Below are 20,906 nucleotides of genomic sequence, written 5' to 3' on the forward strand. Positions count from 1 at the left end.
ACCTCAGAGTATGGCATTCAGTACACGTTTCTAACGATACACAGATCAATATTTGGCAGTTACCCCTAGAAGCTTGACCTCAGAGTATGGCATTCAGTGCACGTTTCTAACGATACACAGATCAATATTTGGCAGTTACCCCTAGAAGCTTGACCTCAGAGAATTGCATTCAGTACACCGTTTCTAACGATACCCAGATCAATATTTGGCAGTTACCCCTAGAAGCTTGACCTCAGAGAATTGCATTCAGTACACCGTTTCTAACGATACCCAGATCAATATGTCCATCGAAGCAGATACCTTCAAAGCGCCACTCCTCGATTTTCATGTCGTCTCCACACACACATCGACGACCATGACAGAAATCGTATCTCATTAGATAGGATACATTGATCTTCTTAAAAATAAATAAATATAACGCAACATATTAATATTATTCCAGAAGCATAACTGGTTTTATTTAAGCCAAGTTTCGCTATTATGGCTTCATTGAGGCCTTGCTAATTGGTTTTACATAGAAATTTTAAACTCTCGTAATGAGTATCTTGATATTGTATCAATTTTACATTGATCCTGTCTGGTGATTAACAGCTCTTGTAACAGAGAACACTGATTTAACGACTTAACTTTACATCTACTGTAAAAAGACTGCACTTGTATCTTCTTATATAATGCTGACCAGAGATATTTTCCTTACACTGGAAAAATTTAACTTTATTCTTAAAACTTATCACACGAACAATTACTGGGAAAAAATTGTTTTCAGGTTTGCCAAGGTTCTAATTCTTCTTGTTCTACAACACCTCAATTGGAATTTGCTATTTACATATCTAGGTGTCATTTCTTCTCTTATAACTGAAACATCATCTTTGTTGTGTTTTTTTAGTAGTTTCAAAAGTTTCTTCTTCATTTGTAGCAAAAGACTACTGTATAGTGCAAAATATTTCCATCATATATCATAAAACTATATGAGAAACTGTGTTATTCACACGATGTATTTCTCTCATATAACATTCACTAATTTTTCATCTTGCCCAATGGAAGTTTCAGTGACATTTTATTTTATTGTAGATCTGTCAGCAGTAAGTTTCTTCACCGTTAACACGTGAGAAGGTGTTCATTCCAACTCAACTTCGCCATTCACTTTCAGCTAATCCATAACCCAACAATGCATATAGAAAAAAAATTCGCTAATGATTAACAAAAATAATTGTTTTCAGTATTCGTTAAGTTGTTTACCAAAAAATATATAATGATTTTGATCACCATAATTAAAAAGTGAATCCACTGAAGATGGTATTTTTCTTTCTAATCGCTTTTTAACCACAGTTTTTGTCCCATGTTGCTTTTGATTAATTAATAGAACAAAATATATACGCATGCTCGAATCTACAACAATAGAGGTATTATATTGTCCTGCAAACGAGTAACGCTTCTAGAAATACATGTACATTATAAATGTAACAGTCAATCTTATTATTCAGTTCAAAGGGCCATAAAAACTTTTTTGGTGGATGCTACATGCTGGCTACCTCCTCTCTCTGATCAGTAGTTCAAAATTAGGAACAGCTATACTTGATTTGTAAAGGTCTCTGACCTGACCTTTTAGCCCACCTGCGCAAAAGTTCTTGCTATTCAGGTTGAAAATTCCACTTCCAAGATATCTTTTTCAGTTAAGGGGAATTTTAAAGTAGTTTTATTCCAGAGACACAGCAAATTAGTCGACTAATTGAAAGCACTTTGGGTTTCAGTGGTGATCCGAAAAAAGTTCTTACATGTATTACACGGTCATATGAGTAAGAAAATAATTGTGAGGATGTTCGCCATTTGTAGGAATATCGAACCCACAAGTTCGCTGTTTCTTGGACGTATCTTAGCATTTTATTATGTATGAAAAGGTGAGGAGTGAATTGGATATAATATTGTACTTTGAAAACCAAGTAGATAATAGCAGAAATATAAACACTCTAGCTTTAAATGAATAATTCAATGTTATACTGTCTGGTGAAGTTGTCAGGAATAACCTTGCATGGGGTGAGATGACGTGGTGTGATACCCTTCATTTCTTGGTGGCCTTGTGCTTAGTCACTAATTGAATACAATATAAGTAAAATATTAATATGGAGTCGAGTCATGTATCAAAAATCAGCCCAGTACAAAGAAAAATCGATTTGGGTAATTTTACTTGAGTATTTCTGTGACGTTAGTTACAGTCCAATATTAAGTATGTATTAATGTATTCTTTTCAGTTCGTTTGATGTTTTCAATTAAGGGCAATGCGTGACCAAAGGAGAAAAGGTTGTTTGTCACGGTTAGAACTCTTACAGGTACCTTTCGTTCAACCAGTTACAGAGTGATGACTTGGACAAGTAACCAATGAAAGAATCTAGAAACTATACACAATAACCATGACCTTCTACAGTCAATTAAATTTAATCTGTATTTGACCTACATTTAAGTGTAGTCAGAGAAAATACATAATTATTCTGTAATCCTGAATATAGTTAACGCTGGCAAAGTTTCGCCTCTACAGTCACTATTCAAATGAAACTAACAACACAGCATGAGTTAGATTATTCTTGAATGCAGTCCTTACTTCACTGTCGTAATAATGACAACTAATATGTGGCGTTTCTTGTTTTCCATCCGTCTTCACATTTGAAATATATATAGTATGTCCAATGTAGAAATACAGACAGTGCATTAGTTCAGTATATATATATAGGCCGTCCAGTGTAGAAATATAGACAGTTTATTAGTTCAAGATATATATATATATATATGCCGTCCAATGTAGAAATACAAACAGTGCATTAGTTCAATATATATATATATATATAGTCCGTCCAGTGTAGAAATATAGACAGTGTATTAGTTCAATATATATATATATATATATGCCGTCCAATGTAGAAATACAAACAGTGCATTAGTTCAATATATATATATATATATATAGTCCGTCCAATGTAGAAATATAGACATTGCATTAGTTCAATATACATAGTATGTCCAATGCAGAAATACAGAAAGTACATTAGCTCAATATATATATGTATATAGTATGTCTAATGTAGAAATATAGACAGTGTATTGTTTCAATTTGTAACAGTTAAGAATGAAACACAAGATAATATCCACTACCCAGTACCTTAAGGTGAAATATTATTTCTGTATATTTAATACTAACTTAGTTTAGAGCTGTAGAGAATACGTTAGACACGTTTGTAGAGTCGATGCAATTATTTGATTGAAAACTCTTAAGAATCTTTGCGGCTACATTTGACAGACAAGCAATATTTTCCAGTGTTGTGACAAAATGTCTTTAACCCTTTAACTGCGGCTGCTTTAAACACGCGCGAAAGTTTTGCGAGCCATAAACTGTATACAGCGCACTAGCATTCAACTGTCGGAGGCGGACGGTACCCTATATGGCGAATCAGCAGTCAGTGGGTTAAGTTATCTTCGCGTTGTTTTTACTCATAACCAAAGAAATGGAGAATTTCAAATAAAAGTAAAATTTTTCTTTGCTGAATATTTATGCTGCCCTTATCACTTTCTAGCACATTTTTTAACCACTATTTTTTGTTTTGTTTTGTTTTTTGTCCCATTTTGTTTTAGTGAGTCAGTAGAACAAAATATGTAGGCTGAAATTTACAACAGGAGATATATCATATTGTCTTGGAAATGAGCAATGCTTTTAGAGCCACATGCATTTGCCATCTCTTTATGTTATGATTGAAATGAATGACAATTAAGAACTAATCATTGATATTTACTTAGGCTTCTAAAAATACCCTAAGCACAATAGACTTAACGTTTCTGTTAATTTCTAGCTCTAACAATTCTTTGTTATTGTTTTTTTTCAGATTATTTGTTGGAGAAGAATCGAAGGATACTTCTTTAGAGTAATTTACTGGAGATAACCTAAAAGAGGTCGATTCGAATGTGCTCTAGAGGTTAGCATACCAAGGTTGTGAATCAAAGGGTCCGGGGCTCGAGACGTGATGACATTGACCATGTTCCATACTTTCAACTGTTAGAACATTATAAAAGTAACAGTTAGTTTCATTATTCAGTTCAAAAGGCCATAAAAAGTTATTGTGGCGGTGGATACTACTTGCTGGCTACCTCTTCTTTCTGGTCAGTAGTTCAAAATTAGGAACACATATGCCTAAATCGTAAGGGTCTCTGACCTAGCCTTTTAGCCCACATGCACAAAAGTGCTATTCAGGTTGAAAATTCTACTTCTAAAATATGTTTTCAGTATTTGTGAAGTTGTTTTATCAAATGGAATAACCAAAAATCTAATGATTTTGCTCAACATTATAAAAAGGAAATCCACTGAAGATAGCATTTTTCTTTGTAAAAACTGATATGGACCAGATTTCAAGATTAATATACTCAAACTTTCACAGAGAAAATGTAATTTTATGTTAATATATAATTTGGTTGTATTCCCATATTTGTAACTGTTCTAGTTTATTAAACTTATCAAGAACTATCTGAAGAATTAACTCATGATATTAGGTTCTGGATGAGCTTATGTAAGATAAAAATTATTTCGCAAACTTTATTGTATAATTAGTTTCAAAAAACTGTGTTTATAGTTAAATCGAAAATACTAAAAGGTTTAGAGTATATTCTTCCTGCTTTTGGTATTAAAAAGTTATGAAAATTATGTTAAAAATGAAACAAATCTTTAACTAATTTTTAATTTCAAGATAAAAATGATACTAAAGTTTGACATTCCAAGGTGCATTTGGCCAACAGGTAAATATTCAGGTTCATACTAACAATTGATTCAAATGAAATGTTTACAGAGTTTTATAAGGTCAGGCTATGCCAAAATGAAAGAGACTGACCAAGATGTACCAGTTTGAAATTAAAGAAATATTATTTACCGGATTTGTCTTAGTCCAAGTTACTTCTCGTGATTTTCAAAAGCACAACACCTGCAGTGTACAAACCCAAAGGTGTGGCCTTATGTGTAAATTCACGCTATAGTTGCACACATTCTCTTGGAGTTATTGTTGCGAGAAAACATCTATCAATACTTATCACAATGCCTGAATACTCAGAATACAAACACCAAAGCCCTGACAATCTCTAAGTATATTAGAACACCTAATGTGAATGACAATAATCATTCTAGAATGGTGTTCTAAGGTTACGTCTGATAAATGCAACAGTTCTAGCTGTAGAAAATAGTAATTTTTGTGCAGTCTTTACTGCAGAAAAGCTACATTAAATTCCCTTTACATTGGGAATAAAAGGATTGCTATTTGCTTTGGTTTTCAAGTTTTCTCAGGCACACACACTATAATATATGACCATACAGCTATTCTGAAGGCTGTAATAAAGTGGCTAATACAAAATATCCTGTATATATTTCATTGTTAAATTCTATTCCATAGCTTGAAAATCAAGGGTCATCATGAACAGCCAGACAGATATCTATAGCATCTTTCTCTTTATCATCTGGAATATGACTGTATAACACAATGTTCTAAACGTCTCCTGACTCATCAAGCTCCCTAGTTACTGATTCCTTGTTTAATCAGTGCACAAAAATGCATCAGTGTTTTTACGACTTTAAATTTTCATTGTTTTTGTACACCACATTACCACTGCAGGTCATAGTTTGATTACTTGAGCTGGCTAAGGATAAGGAGCTGTCCAATCATAACTAAATCACTTACAAACTGCTGGCATGTACCAAAACCATATTCAGTCTCTAGTCGCAGATATTCACTCCTTAATTCCATTTTCATAGAATCTTTGTTTAAATCTATAGCTAAATTACCCATTTGCTTTGCCTATTCCTGTAGAACCGTGGTATATTTGCACTAGGGGATAGACAATATATTACATCCAAACATGTCTGAAACATCAATAAGTTTTACAATGAACTAGTTAAATGCTGCGTTGTTGCCCAATTCAGAATCATAGTAAATGCCAGATGTGCTCACAATCAGTTCTGTAACGATTCACATACTTTGCAAGCACATGTTTGACTGTATGAATCACCTGTTTGAACAAATCCTTAAATAAAAGAGTTATTCAGCAGTATATTTTTCTACGACTCTTAACACTTCACACAGCTTTGTAAGCGATAGGCTGTTGATGCTTGGTTCTTAGTCTGTGTGTACCTCTTCAAGTCTCAAACGAATGTTATCTACTGTTTAGCTATGATACATTGTGCTGTCCACAAATGGGTAAGCTGAATCCCATTTAGTGAAGCACATATCAATCACAATTATCATTTTTTGGAAGAGAAACAGTAATATCCAATGTACAAAGTTATTTACTGCAAAGGAGAATCCACAATTTCTTGTTATGACCAGCTTTTCCTATGGGCACACACACATACACACATACACACGCACAGTTAGTATTTACAACACCTTTCAATATATTAATAAGATTGCAGCCAGAAAAATACACACATTTGCAAAATTGAAAGAAACGACCTGGTACCCTTCAGTCCTTGTATTATGCAAAGTCTAAAATATATCTCTTCCCAAAGCTACTAGTTGCATCACAGAATGAACAGCATATTTATATTGTCCATAGCAAAAGCACAACGCATAATCCTGTACTTTTATCTGCCCATACAAGTGGTAAAGATTCCATTGAACTGCAATGTCAATGTTATGATTCACCTTGGTACACGGCAAGTACCAACCACGCTAAATTAGGTTCCATCACTTCTTGAAACTCCTGACTTATCATTCTTGGATAATATCTACTAGTAACATCATCACTGCTGCTGCAATTACTTTTATAGTTGCACAGTGTTCAGAATTTGACATTTGGAAATTCAATTAATGAGCAAGTTCTCACTATTTGATGAATTAATCCATGTGCATTACCATGTTGCTGCCCTAGATGCTGGTGTACAATGAACATGTACTCCTGCAACATTGCGATCCAATCTGCAATCAAACAATCTAGTTTTTTGTAGCTAATGAGCCATTTAAGTGATGCGTGTTTCACGTTAATGATAAATTTTCTATTTAAAAAGTAGCAGTGGCATTGCATGAAAACTTCTACAGTTGCGAGAAGGTTTTGCTTTGCTTTGCAGTATCAGTGTTCATAAACCATTAACTAGCATAAACTATAGAAAGTTCCACATCCGCATGCTTCTGCGAACAATGCTGTTCTGATCCATTACCATAAATATCTAGAATAAATGAAAAATCTTGCCAATGATAAGCTTACACTTGAGCTTCAAGTAAAAAACACTTCAGTCTAACAAAAATGCATACTATCTTTAGGCTAGATGGTGGTGCTATTGTCTTTGAGGAGTTGCGCACAATCATCAATAATATAGTGTTAGACCTTAAAAACTATGATTTTTCTCTCAGTCACAATCTATAGAGAGTCCTTAAGTACTATGATATTTGCTTACAATGTGACTAAGAAATTCCACGTGGATGCACACAAGTTCACATTTTCCTGATTTCAATTTTAAAGCTAACTTCCTCATGCACTGAATTAATAATCTCAGGTTCTCATTAGCAGACTGAAGTATGCAGCCAAGCATCAGAATGTCATTCACATAGATGAAACAATTCTCCTATTGTAACTAGCATACTTTCAAAATTGGCAGTTGTATAACACAGGCAAATGACATGATGTGAAATTTCTAAAAGCCATCTTGAATGCTGAAAGCTCTAATTTATTCGGCTCAATTTTCCACTAACCAAATGTCAGGTAGAGCATATCCCGAATATATCTGTCCATGGTGACGGAAAGCTGTCAATACATATCAACACATTGACGATCCTGAAGTATTCATGAAACCTTAATGTCCCTTTTATCTTTCTCAAATTTACTACTGGTAAAAGAAAACACTCGCTGAAAGTTGTTATACTCTGTCCTTCAATATCTATTCAATTTCAGCACTGACAGTACCCCTGGTACTTCAAATAATTCTGTGCAGTGATTATTTTACTGCATGTGCATTACTTGGCTCTAACTGATGTTCTTGTACAATTCATTATTACTGTACTCTTACGTTTACCAAAAAAACCTGTATATCGCCTATTCTACAAACCATGCTGGTTAAATTCTGCAACAGGTTCATATCTAAAGTACTAATGCAATTCCAGGACAAAAACAATAACCTTTGTAGTGTGAGAGATAGTAACAACAGCAAGTCACAGTCATGCCTCTACATTCATTTTACAGTTAGAAGAAGTGTTAATTGGCTGGAGTTGTGACTTTACCTGACAGTAGGCTAGGCAGAAAACTTATCTTTCCTGTCATGACAGGATAAGGAAGTTCTCACCTAGTATCTAAGCCACTTACGCCTGGAGCAGTATCTCATTCTAGCTATTCAAAGCACCATTTTAGGGGACTTGACTGTGAAAAGAGTAATGCTTCCATGATAACTTGAAGGTGTTTATACGAATGGAACTGAGATTTGAATTTGACCAGAAATTGCTGGCTTTGAACCACGTTTTGGAATAGTTTCAGCAGTCACAGCCACTGCTGCAGGATTCTTCTTCTCTGGCAACTTATTCAGCATCATCATTTTATATCTTACCAACAAAATACAGGTTCAGTCAAGAACAAGTTTTCTCTGACACCCAAGTTGTGCCACATGATCTTCTTTGAAAGTCCTCCAGTAAGCTTGTTGTTGAGAATCTCCTCACAATACACCAATTCCAGATTAAAATAAACCTTCCCCATGTAGGCATTGTGGATCATCCACATCAGCAACCAAGTTCTATTGAGTACCATGCTTTCAAGCTTTAAACTCAGTCCTGTGGGTCACTTGAGGCCTGAGGGTTGGATTCAGTATTATTCACAGCTATATACATTACTTTTTAAATAATGTCCAAGTACATAAAAATTGCTCAGGAATTGTGAAAAATGTTATTTGATCATAACTGAATATTTTATATGTCTTCGTGTTATGACTTGGTTGCAGTCCCAATATCTGCATGTTTTAGGCTAATAAAACAAAGGGCAGAAAAAAATCTACATTTCTCAAAGAGGCAAGTAATTTAAGAATTGCTGTTTTTTTGTTATTTTGTAGACCTATAAAGACCACCCCATCCAGTCTCGGGAATTCCAGACATATTGTAACCAGGACAAAGCTCTAACAGCTACTTTACTCCCTGGTCCTGAGACTGAATCCAAAATATTTTGCATCTATAGGAAAATTCCTGGTTAAAGAATGGACTTCTCTTAGGCCATATTACATTCTCAGATATAATATCATCTCAACTGATATTTTCTCTTCATCTATTGTGAAGAGAAAGTCCTTTGTGACATTTGGAAATTTATATTCTCATGCCAAATGAAACACAGACCCAAATGACATACAGAAAGTACAAAACAGAGAAGCATCTCTAACTTAAACTCCACAATACCACTCCTTGGTTATAACAAATAGTAAGTACTGCAAAAAAAGAGAACTTTTTTAAAAAATGATTGCAAAGTTTGATTAAGTCAAACTCGACTAAAAGAAAAGACTCACACAGTTGCAGGATTTTTTAAATAAAGAGAAAAGATCTATAGTTCTCTTCTAGTTGGTCACTTCACTATTTACAGACAGTTACTGGAGACAGAAACATTTAATTGAACAATACTGTTATGCATCAAGACAAATGAGATTCTCTCTGAATTTCTAACTTTGTTAGAGTTATTAGTTTACATTTAAACTTTGAAGGAGGCCTCACTACTCACGTCAGGAAGTTCTATTACTAAACATGAAATACCAACCTTTATCTAAGTATACGTCTGCGTACATTCAAGGTTTATCTAGCGTACAAGCCATACACGTGCACCAGCTCTAACCATGTGTCATTCACAGAGAGACAGAGTTGCTAGGGACGTGTTGCTATCTGCCATGACAGGCGGACATGACGACATAGTTTCACTATGTGAAACCATAGGGTGTGTTGCTAGGGGCACACAAAGCGTATCAACATGTCTCAACATGACTATATTTAATACAGTCAGTTTAAAGCACTAGTGCATTAGTTCTATATTTGATCATATTTCCTGATCATTTATACGTAAATCGTCCTGAAAAATAACGCTTATTTAAATATCATGCAATAATTTGAAATTTGCTGTTTCACTGGTTTGACTTTATGCTATCCATATATCTTGACAAAATATTTCATTTTACACATGATAGTTTATAGTTTTATTTTAAACCGATTGTATTAAATCTAGTCACGTTGAGACACCTGGATACACTTTGTATGCCTCTAGCAACACACCCTCTGGTTTCACTTAGAGGAACTATGTCGTCATGTGCGTCTGTTATGGCGGCTTACCAACGCGCCTTCTCTGATGACATCATTGTCTCTACCCCTTCTCTTCTTCCCCCAAGATTACCTGACGACTCCTACTGAGACGAAATCCTTTGGGCGCAGGAGTGGAAGGATAACTACTTACATTATTTCTGCGTCCAAGTACAGATAGGATTCACAAGAATTATGAACAATTTTATTTCAACATACCTGAGTAAAAATATATATTTCTTTTTTATGCGTTACGACATATCTACAGCCCTAGCATCTACATATTGGAGTAATAAGTACATATAACTAAGAAAAACCTACATTTTAAACTTTTTAAACAACAATCCAAGTTTGCTGATACGTGTAGTTTGAGTTGATAATATGAGAGTTTTAGATGAGAAAGTTACTATTTATAGAGACTTTATAAAGAAAAGTGTTTAATAAGGTTTGTGGCAGCTTTTTTTTAATGTGTGTAAATATGTAACTTATTTTTCAAAAATATTCCAGTTGTGCTTAAAAACATTAAGTAGAATTTAAAACTAATATTACCGCTAGGGAAAGTCGCAATCTAGGTAGCATGCAAATCAGCTGCTTTATAAAAGCTAAATTACGTAGTACTTGTTACTTACGAATATGACTTCGAACATAATTTAGTTAAGATTATGATTCTAGGTTTAACTAGTGTGTAGTAAATACGTAATTCCCTGTTAGTTCTATGGTTATCTGTTCTAAACGCTGATAATAAAAGTTTTAAAAAAGGTTTGTTTGTTCTACAAAGATCAGCCTTATCGTTAATCCTTCTATAGCGCTACAACTACTATACAAAATCATTTCGAGAACATGAACAATTTTGTTTTGTTTTTAATCGCCAAGTTAACATTGGGTTATCTGTCCTGTGCCCATCGCATGTATCGAAACCAGATTTTTATCGTTATAAGTTCTCAGACTTACAGAAGAATCAGTGTGGTGGGGTTGAGAATAACCTAAAACATTGAAATATTCAGTAAGCCTGTTAACAATCGGGTGGAAAGATAAGTTTAACCGTAAGAGCTGTTTAATTTTTCAATTTCGTTTTGAAAGTTAGGATGTTTACCAGTAAACATAAAATTCATCAGTACTAGCAGAAACCCGCAAGATATTTGTGGTCAAAGTAGTATCTTTATTGCAACAGTTCTTCTTTAAAGACATGACTTCTAGAATAACACAAAATAATTCTAATCGCAGACATCAAAATCTGTTGCATTAGTTAAGTTTTTATTAAGTGCGGTCTATATTTGATAAAGAGACAATTTAACGCTGTAACTTGTGCACATTTTTTCCTTTTGTTTAGTTAGTACTAAATTTTACCGTACTTAACACTATCAATAAATAAACTTATAATGTTATTCTACGAGCTAATGTTAGATCTTTTTAAAAACTTTTGTTAGGCTTTTAATATGTTGTTGTACAAAATGTGTACTAGAGTATATTTACCTCTGCCTTTTGTTAATATGCGTTGAAATGAAGTGCACGTGAATTTTCAGGACAGTCAAAAACCAAGTATTATATTAATATAACGATGATTACAACAACTGTACAGGAGGGAGGAAGAGGTCTTTGATAGTACCAAGACATACTAGAATACTCACTACACTTATTCATTTCTGTGTACATGTGTACATCGAGGATGACGTAGCAGCTACTTTAGTAAACATTTCATACATCGTACTAAGTCACGCACATTTTGATTGTTTTGAACACTTGCCACTTCTTTAAGGGAATGTTACCAAGATTAGTAACCCCATGTAAAATAAACAACAAAGGCGGACTCATACATTGAGTTTTCATTGATCAGAGCTCCAACAGTATTTATATATTTATTGGTTCGAACACTGCAGCCTAGAAATATTATTTGATGTATGTCAAAGTTTATTAATTTTGGATGATAGCATTGAATTTATAACATTAAGAATTAATTATCTTAATTTGGGTTTTCTCTATAGGTCACGTAAAGCTATTTAGAAATATTTCTGGAAAGTTAAAAAAAAAGGTTAATTATGCTAAATAAGGAAAAAGCACCATTTACTACAGTAGGAGATTTTAATATTAATCTTTTAAATGACCATGGAAAGCATTATTGGTCTGTATGTTTTAGTTTATTGTAATCAAAGTAACAATATAACCAATTTTAATTTGACAACAAGAGTAAGAGAAAAAAACACAATACATTAATTGATTATGCTGTCTCTAATTTTGAAATGGTTGGAATGGAAGTTGCATGTTCATTTATTACTGATCATTATCCTTTTTTTATTTTATTAATTATTTTAATATCCCCGATAGAAAACAAATAACTTATAGAAAAATGAATGACATTAATATAAATACATTTTGCCATAATCTAAGTGTAATTAATTGGGATATTTTTTTGGATATGCATGATGTAAGTGAAGATTCTGAATATTTTTGAAAGTTTTCTTTGGTTATTACAATAGCTGTCTGTCTGTAGTAACAAAGAATGTGACATCGAAGAAAGATATTAAATTTAATAAAAATATACTTTGGGTAAACAATTTTATAAAAAAAAAATACGAGTAAAAAATAAATTAGCTTCTGAAGCTAAATTACCTGGTTAATTATGATGATAGAAATAAGTATATTGTGTTTATAAATAAATTATATGGTTATATTAAAAATACCAAGAAAAGTTATTATGATGGTATCTTACTTTCATATAATGATGCAAAAAGTAAATGGAAATGTATAAATAATAATAATTTATTATTAAATAAACCATCAACGAAATAGCCTATTTGTGATATAATAGCTGATAATGTTACAATAAAACATTCGTTAAGCAAAGCAAATGCATTTAATGTTTTGTTTTTCTAATTGAGTATAGAAATTGGGGAAACATCTTAATCACGATGATAATAAATACAATTCTGATAAGCCAAAAGATAATTTGACCATATATATATATATATATTTGTGAAACCAATAACCGCTAGTAAACTAATTGATATTGTAAACAATTTAAAAATACTAAAGCAGTTGGGTTGGACATTATCTATTTAGTAGTTATAAAAACAATCATTACGTCTATTACTGTGTTATTGTAATACATATTTAATTTAATATAGAAAAAAGTATTTCTAGATTCTTTGAAAAAGGCAAAACTAATACCAATATTAGAACAGGAGGATACAAGACAAATTATTACTTATAGACAAATAACTATATTAAGCATCTTGTCAAAAATATTTTTAATTAATTTACAGTAGACTTTGGGATTATATTGATAAATTTGATTTATTGACTGAATATCAGTATGGTTTTCAAAAAGGCAAATCAACACAACAAGCTATTCAAATTTTATGTGAAAGTATTATTGATGAAATGGAGAAAAGCGAATTTGCCATAGCAGTGTTTTTAAACTTATCTAAAGCATTTGACTGTATAATTCATAAGTTATTGTTAAGCATATACTCAATTGAAATAACAGGTAAAATGTATAATTGGTTGGAATTTTATGTTTATGATAAATATCATTGAAAATATCAAGAACATTTTTTTATCATGATACAAGAATTAATGCGGATTTACCACCTTTTAAAATGGGTCAATGTTCAATAACTTATATAGGGGTAAAAATATATAACGTAATACCAAATAATATAAAAGAAATATAGTGTTTAAGGTTTGTTTTAAAAATTATCTATTAAAGTTCTGATTTACTTAGTTATTTCTATATTGAATCAAAAATATTATGATACTTTTGTCAGTTAGTAATATCTAATATATTACATATTATGACTTTTCTTCATCAACATAATACTCTTCTTTATATTAAAAAACATCGGTAATAAAGTGTGCTTATTTTTTCATCTGTTTATGTTTTACATATATACATATTGACTGTATATACAATTAACATTCTTAATGAAAGCTACTTTATCTTCTAAGATTGCTTATACCTTACTGCGTAACTCGTGTTTTTGCAGTAATAGTTTTGTGTGTGTACGTATATATATATATATGCATTATAATGAAATATTCTTCGTCCTGTAAGGTTGTTTATACTCTAGTGCGTATCTTGTGTTTTTACACCAACAGTTACGTGTATCGTAAAGAAAGGTACTTCGTCATTTAAACCTTGGTGCGTATCTTGTGTTTTTACACCAACAGTTACGTGTATCGTAAAGAAAGGTACTTTGTCATTTAAACCCTGGTGCGTATCCTGTGTTTTTACAGTAACAGTTTTATGTACATGTATATTATACTGAATTATACTTCTTCTTGTACGGTTATTTATACGCTAGTGTGCATCTTGTGTTTTTACAGTAACAATTTTGTATATTTATATATATTATAATAAAAAATAATTCGTCCTGTAAAGACATTTATAAACTCAGAGTTTTATGAATATTCGACACGAAAACGGTGTCTATTCTACACGATCTCCACATAGAGACCATGGACTGGTTTATCATAACGAATCCAGGTGGCTTACGGAGATAGAGGTATAGAGAGCGTGCCTGGAAGAGCTCGCACCTGGGAATAGGCCTTATTGGCATGTATTTTCTACGTGTACGGAAATATCATTTTGAACACTACAGTTGTGTTCGTGCAGAACTCCTCTGTAGACGGAAGAGAAATACGATGCAGGTAACCGTATAATTTCTGTAAGGTGAGTGGTTGTGCGTTTTTCAAAAAATTCCGTATAACTTTACCGTTTCTTGTGTGTGTTCCAGGAACAGTTACATGAGAATTTTGTAACCGTTATAGAAAAGTAAGCCACTCTCACTTTTAAAAATGATCAGATATATATTTAAGACACCTGTACCAACGTAACCTAAGGTTCAATTTTACAACCGTTTCAGTGTAGCATAGTAAACCATTAAGTTCTTTGAAAATGATCAGATACATTTAAGACACCTGTACCAACAGAACCTACGTTTCTTGTTTACGTTACCGTACCTGCATGATGCAAATCAACATACCACCAGGAGTCGCTGATCTCCTAATTTTCCCGTAACCACTAATTGCTTGTTACTGAAGACGTTGCTGATAGTGACCGTTATACTTTAAAATACATTATCGTTTTTGTTTAAAAGTGTTAACGAAATGTAATGTTAATTAATAATTAACGCATACATTTAAAGATATCCTGCATTTTTATACATCTTCTGTTAATTCGTGAAATATTAACACTATATCTATAATTAAAATAGCGTTCGATGTGTATATCAATTACTTCTGATCAAAGAAAGATACATGCATATATATCAGAAATAACCCTGTAAGTAATGTAACTGTTTTAACATAACTGTCTAATGAAAAGTGTATTAAATGTCATAGAACAAAACTTCTAAAGACCAAATGCTTTAATTCATCAGCTCAGTGCCTCGCAGTATCTCCGACACCCAAATTAGGATTAACAAATTAATTACTTTCAAAGTTAAGAGGGTGTTACTGTAATTTCCTGATTTATTTACATCTTCCAAAGCTACCTAAAACGTTAACTATACTCTATTAACGACAAATACGAAACGCGAAAATGGCACTACATCATAGTGTATCTCAAAACCATTAATTAGCTTCTGTTTGAACTAATAGCTTTGTTGCCATGGCGCAGTTGAACTAATGTCAGTACCAGCAGACTGGTAGACAATACAGTATTTGAAATGCTTTTCGGGAAAGAAAACTAATAATACGTTTAAGTAAAAGTATCTGCAGCGATATCCTTTGACCTGTTTTTACCTCTCGGAAACTTGTGTGCTAATTTTATAGTTGACTTACTGCGATATTCTTTAACCTGTTTTTACCTCTCGGAAACTTGTGTGCTAATTTTATAGTTGACTTACAGATCAATGCCTATTTTTTTCTATCATAAACTATATAATAATTAAGACAAGAAGCCTATTCACTTATTGAAAATTGTACATTACACAGATATTCCCTAGTTAGAAGGCCATAACAATCTAATTTAAATAAGAAAGTTGGCGGGAAAGTTATGAACATTAAATCATTATGAAGTTCCACTTTATTTTTCTAGACTTTGCACTAAACAGGTCAAATATCTCTTTCAGAAGCAAATAGTTTTGATTTGTGAAAACTTTATCATAATATTTCATGATTTCAGTATGTTTGTATCACTCAAAACACGCACCCCTTTCTAACGTTACAATTAAATACATTTATGATCAACAATTCGACCCCGGGTGAAAGGTAAGCTCTGTACTTCATTTATAAATTATTAAAGTTTAATATTCTATATACTATTAACCTTATAGTATAAGTAACTTATATTCTTTAGTTTGTCGTAATATTTATCGTTGTATAACTTACGTAAACGATTATTCTATAATTTAGGAATGTATAAAATAATTTTTATCTCTCGAAGTTCAGAGGTATATGATTGGCGAATATAGCATATCATAAAAACCGCTTGCAAGATTCCGCAGAAATTTTCTATATTGAAACAAATTTTATCTTTAGTTGAGAAGTTATTCGTTTTCGAAAGAGAAAATTCGTCAAAGATGTCGGAGGGAACGTTATGGAATTACAGCTGTTCAGACAAAGGGCTTTTCCTGCCTCTGATCAATGAATTTACTTGGTCTCGTGAAGCCCGCGCCTTTCTCTACTTTACAGGACTTATTTACTGTTTCCTAGGCGTTGCTATCATTGCAGACATTTTTATGTGTGCCATTGAAAAGATAACCAGCAAGACCAGGAAACTGGTACTTTCTTCTACAACAAGTACTGAGCCAGAAGTGATTGAAATCCGAGTGTGGAACGACACTGTTGCCAATCTTACTCTTATGGCTTTAGGATCCAGTGCACCAGAGATCTTGTTATCGATTATCGAGATTGTCGGTAATGGGTAAGAATCTCTTTTTTTATTATTAATCGTAGATAGAACATCGCAGACAATTTGTCAAAAACTTGCCCTAACATCGTACCACCGAAGTAGAAAAAACAATATAAATTGATGAGAACAATGTTGGTTGAATTCCAAAAATTCATTACACTAAACTAGACTATAGTTATTCCAAGTTACAGGACCAATTCGTTGAATCTTGTAAAAAAAAATGCATAAAATTACTATCAAATCATAATTTTATATGTACATAATTGTAATGAAATGATGTGATTGTTTCCCACTTGTAGTCCATACCTGACTGTATATAACAAGAGTATAACATTAAGTTTCTAAAAAAAGAAAAGCGAAAGATCTGACCGGCTGTGATTTTGTACTCAAAGTATTAAAGCATTTTTTTTTTGTAGTCTTGAAGTAACTCCTAGATCAAAATGAATAACTTTATATTTGAGTTACGTTGGAACATAATGGTTTCAATCTGATACGCTATACATGATTTTAATTACTGTTTTAGAATTTACATTATTTTTTAGATACTTCCACCACAAAGTATTTTAAGCTCAGAAGATAGAATCTTTATCCAGGTTAAACTTTACTCCGCTATTTAGACGATGATTATTTGTGCATGTTCCAAACTTAATGTGTCTTCCAGGTAAATAGTATATTATTCCCTTTCCTCCCGATGATATCTAACTTTCCTGGATTATTATTCCTAGTCTCATATACTTGCATATGACTGATATTTAATTTAATAGTGAAATGAATAAATCATTTTGGAATTGTACTGGAAATAGATTCAGTCAAAAAATGAAATAATGAGAAAACACCAACGTGGAAAAAGTTATCTCACAATAATTAAAAGAAAGGAAAATGTTAGTGGTGAAAGGTAGTAAATAAGGGAATGTATTATTAGGAATACTAATAAAATAGTAAAAAAATAAATAAAATAATAAGAACACTAGAATTTGAAGATAGCTTTTATATGCGGAAACATCTGATGAGATGAATTCGTTCACAGATCTTAAAATATAACGTTGATAAACATCGGCACATGTAGATATGTAGATCTTGAAAGTCGAGTTGTTCAAAATTTGAAAATAGCGTTGATAATTGGACCAATTGTTGGCTGAGATGTTGCAAAGGAAATATCTGCTGAAGTTTTTCGCCAGACACTATTCATAGCTGAACCGTCTGGAAAATGATCTATAGGAAATAGTACAGCTTATAAAATGAGCCAGATGAACGTTGGCCGGTAAGGCAATCACTGATTGGCATGTCCTTACACCAATCAGGAAATGTCACAGACCTACTGAAGGATGTGTAGATTGTGTATGAATTCGTTTTGGCGGCATAACACAGGTTTATGTGTTTTAATAAACGTAGCTTCCAAAATATAGAGATGAAAGGTCGACAGACCATTTGCAATAGTTTTAAACCTGCTATCCGTGTAGTTGTCAACACAAGTCGGGTTCACTAGTAAATGCTGGCCAATCGCTGAGTCACATTATGGTGGTAGAACTTTTGTTTTACAGAAGCAACAGGGTAAATTATTTTCTTTCACACTCTTATTTCTTATGGATGTGGGTACATGTTGTTTAATTCTATCCTGAAATATTTGTGAAGTGCGACCTACGTACAGACATTCGCAGTGGCACGAGAATTCATAAATAACCATGCTTTTCTGTGTGGTAGGTATCGCATCTTTGTGTGTTGCAGGCAACAGCTTACGTGTAGAATAAGCACAGTAGGGGTTCACTGCAGGAAAACATTTAGTAATGGCCTTTTTCAATTGTTTTTCATATGTTGTTGAAATGTTACCCATCCATAGTAGTTTTAGGTAAACAGGGCACTTGTTGGGACCGAATTTTGGGTCAGTTGTGAAGCTCGCAATTTTCCTTGAAGTAATTTGATTGATGACGTTTTCTGGATACCCGTTTTCTAGCAAAATAGTTATAATTGTCTTCAATTCGAAATCTAGTTTAGATTTGGAACATATAACTAGAGCCCGATGTCCTTTGCCGCCAAAAACAATTCCTATACAATCTACACATCCTTCAGTAGGTCTGTGACATTTCCTGATTGGCTTATGGATATGCCAATCAGTGATTGCCTTACCGGCCAACGTTCATCTGACTCATTTTATAATCTGTACTATTTCCTATAGATCATTTTCCAGACGGTTCAGCTATGATTAGTGTCTGGCGAAAAACTTCAGTAGATATTTCCTTTGCAATATCTCAGCCAACAATTGGTCCAGTTATCAACGCTATTTTCAAGTTTTGAACAACTCGACTTTCAAGATCTACATATCTATCTACATGTGCCGATGTTTCCGTTCATCAACGTTATATTTTAAGATCTGTGCAAGAACTCAGCTAACAGATGTTTCCGCATATAAAAGCTATCTTCAAATTTTGTACACCAAAAAAAAACTTTTCAAACATTAGAATTGTTGACCAATGGGAAAAAAGATTAGAACGAAAAGTATTGTTGACCAATGGGAAAAGAGATTAGAACAAAAAGTTACTGGATTTAGAAAAAATTCTACTGAATAAAAGCTAGAAGACTCAAAAAGTAAAAAAAATGATGCAAAGTAAAAGAAAATGGGATAAGAAGAATCATAGAAAAGAGTGAGAACAATACTTAGGTGGAAGACTAACAGACTAAAAGAAGTATAAAAAAACTAGAACAACTGAAAAAACAAAGTAGTAATGAATCTGAAAGTATAAATAAATCTAATAATGTTCAAAATAGAAAATTATTACACTTTTAAGATTATATACCAAAAAGAAGAAAATATCGTTGAGGGCAGGATACAGTAATAATAAGAAACAACGAGAAAAAGGAGAAAGTGGCAAAGCTTTGGGTGTGTAAAATAGAGGTAAAATTATGTAAATCAAGTGAAATAAAATAAAAGAGAGGATAAAAATACAAAACAAATTATAGCTTAGCAATGATAAAACATTGAAATGTAGAAGAACGAATTTGAAGTAGAAGACTATGAGGTAGACAGAAAATAAATAGAATATCGATGATGAACAGATTTATACCAAATGAAAACAGTAAGAACGATAAAGAATTGATAAAGTAGAGGTTAACTGAGCAAGTAAGGAGAAATAGAAGAATAAGTGTAAAAAAAAACAGAGCTATAATTATAAGTATTATATTAGAAAACTTAATAATAATAGCACACTTTCTTGAAACGTGTAGCAATGTAATCAGAAATCCAAATTTTTACCTATGTTCATGTTGTGGTCACACTGAGCTCTGACTTATATTATTCTGATTCTAGTAGATTCCCTATCGCTCTCTCTTCGGCATTTTCATCTGTATCTCATTTTTGTATCTTCAATTATTCTTTTCGCTCGCCCATGACTGATGGAGTTACGTTGATTAAAACATAGATCTGATTGAATTACTACAGCAAAGATCGAGTGGTCTGTTAACATTTTCATGATTCAAAACTATAACAAAGAGCTTAGTAATGGCCACGAAATAAACTACGATAGTGAGCTGGGCATTACGAGAATCGTGTAAAGGTCAGGATCTCCTCTAACATTTTCAGTAGAAATAGTGACGTATATCCGAGAGTATGTTAGCATGTGGTGAAGCTAATTTTTCAGGCAGAGAAGATCAGCGTGCTGGTAATTGAAAGAACACCACAATCGAACCAGTCTTTGTATTTATAGACACACACACACACATATATGTGTAACATAATACATTACTGCCCTATTTTGTAATTATCCAAAAATAAGTAACCATACGTAAAAAGG

At 32.6% G+C, this 20,906-nt stretch overlaps 1 protein-coding gene across 2 annotated transcripts in view; it reads left to right on the top strand.

Annotated features, from left to right (window-relative positions):
* The first annotated feature begins 14,844 nt into the window (after nucleotides 1-14,844).
* LOC106457775 (sodium/calcium exchanger 2-like) overlaps nucleotides 14,845-20,906 on the top strand; it is a 30,127-nt gene continuing 24,065 nt past the window's right edge. The window contains exons 1-2 of one of the 2 annotated variants that reach the window (XM_022383820.1): nucleotides 14,845-14,915; nucleotides 16,749-17,133. In XM_022383820.1, coding sequence (XP_022239528.1) covers nucleotides 16,790-17,133 — 344 coding nt within the window. In that variant the 5' untranslated portion in view covers nucleotides 14,845-14,915; nucleotides 16,749-16,789. Of the gene's footprint in view, nucleotides 14,938-16,748; nucleotides 17,134-20,906 lie in introns of both variants that reach the window. The other variant, XM_022383819.1, reaches the window with a different exon arrangement.

The sequence above is a fragment of the Limulus polyphemus genome, unplaced genomic scaffold (genome assembly GCF_000517525.1).
Source record: "Limulus polyphemus unplaced genomic scaffold, Limulus_polyphemus-2.1.2 Scaffold372, whole genome shotgun sequence".
In the NCBI taxonomy this organism is placed as follows: domain Eukaryota; kingdom Metazoa; phylum Arthropoda; class Merostomata; order Xiphosura; family Limulidae; genus Limulus; species Limulus polyphemus.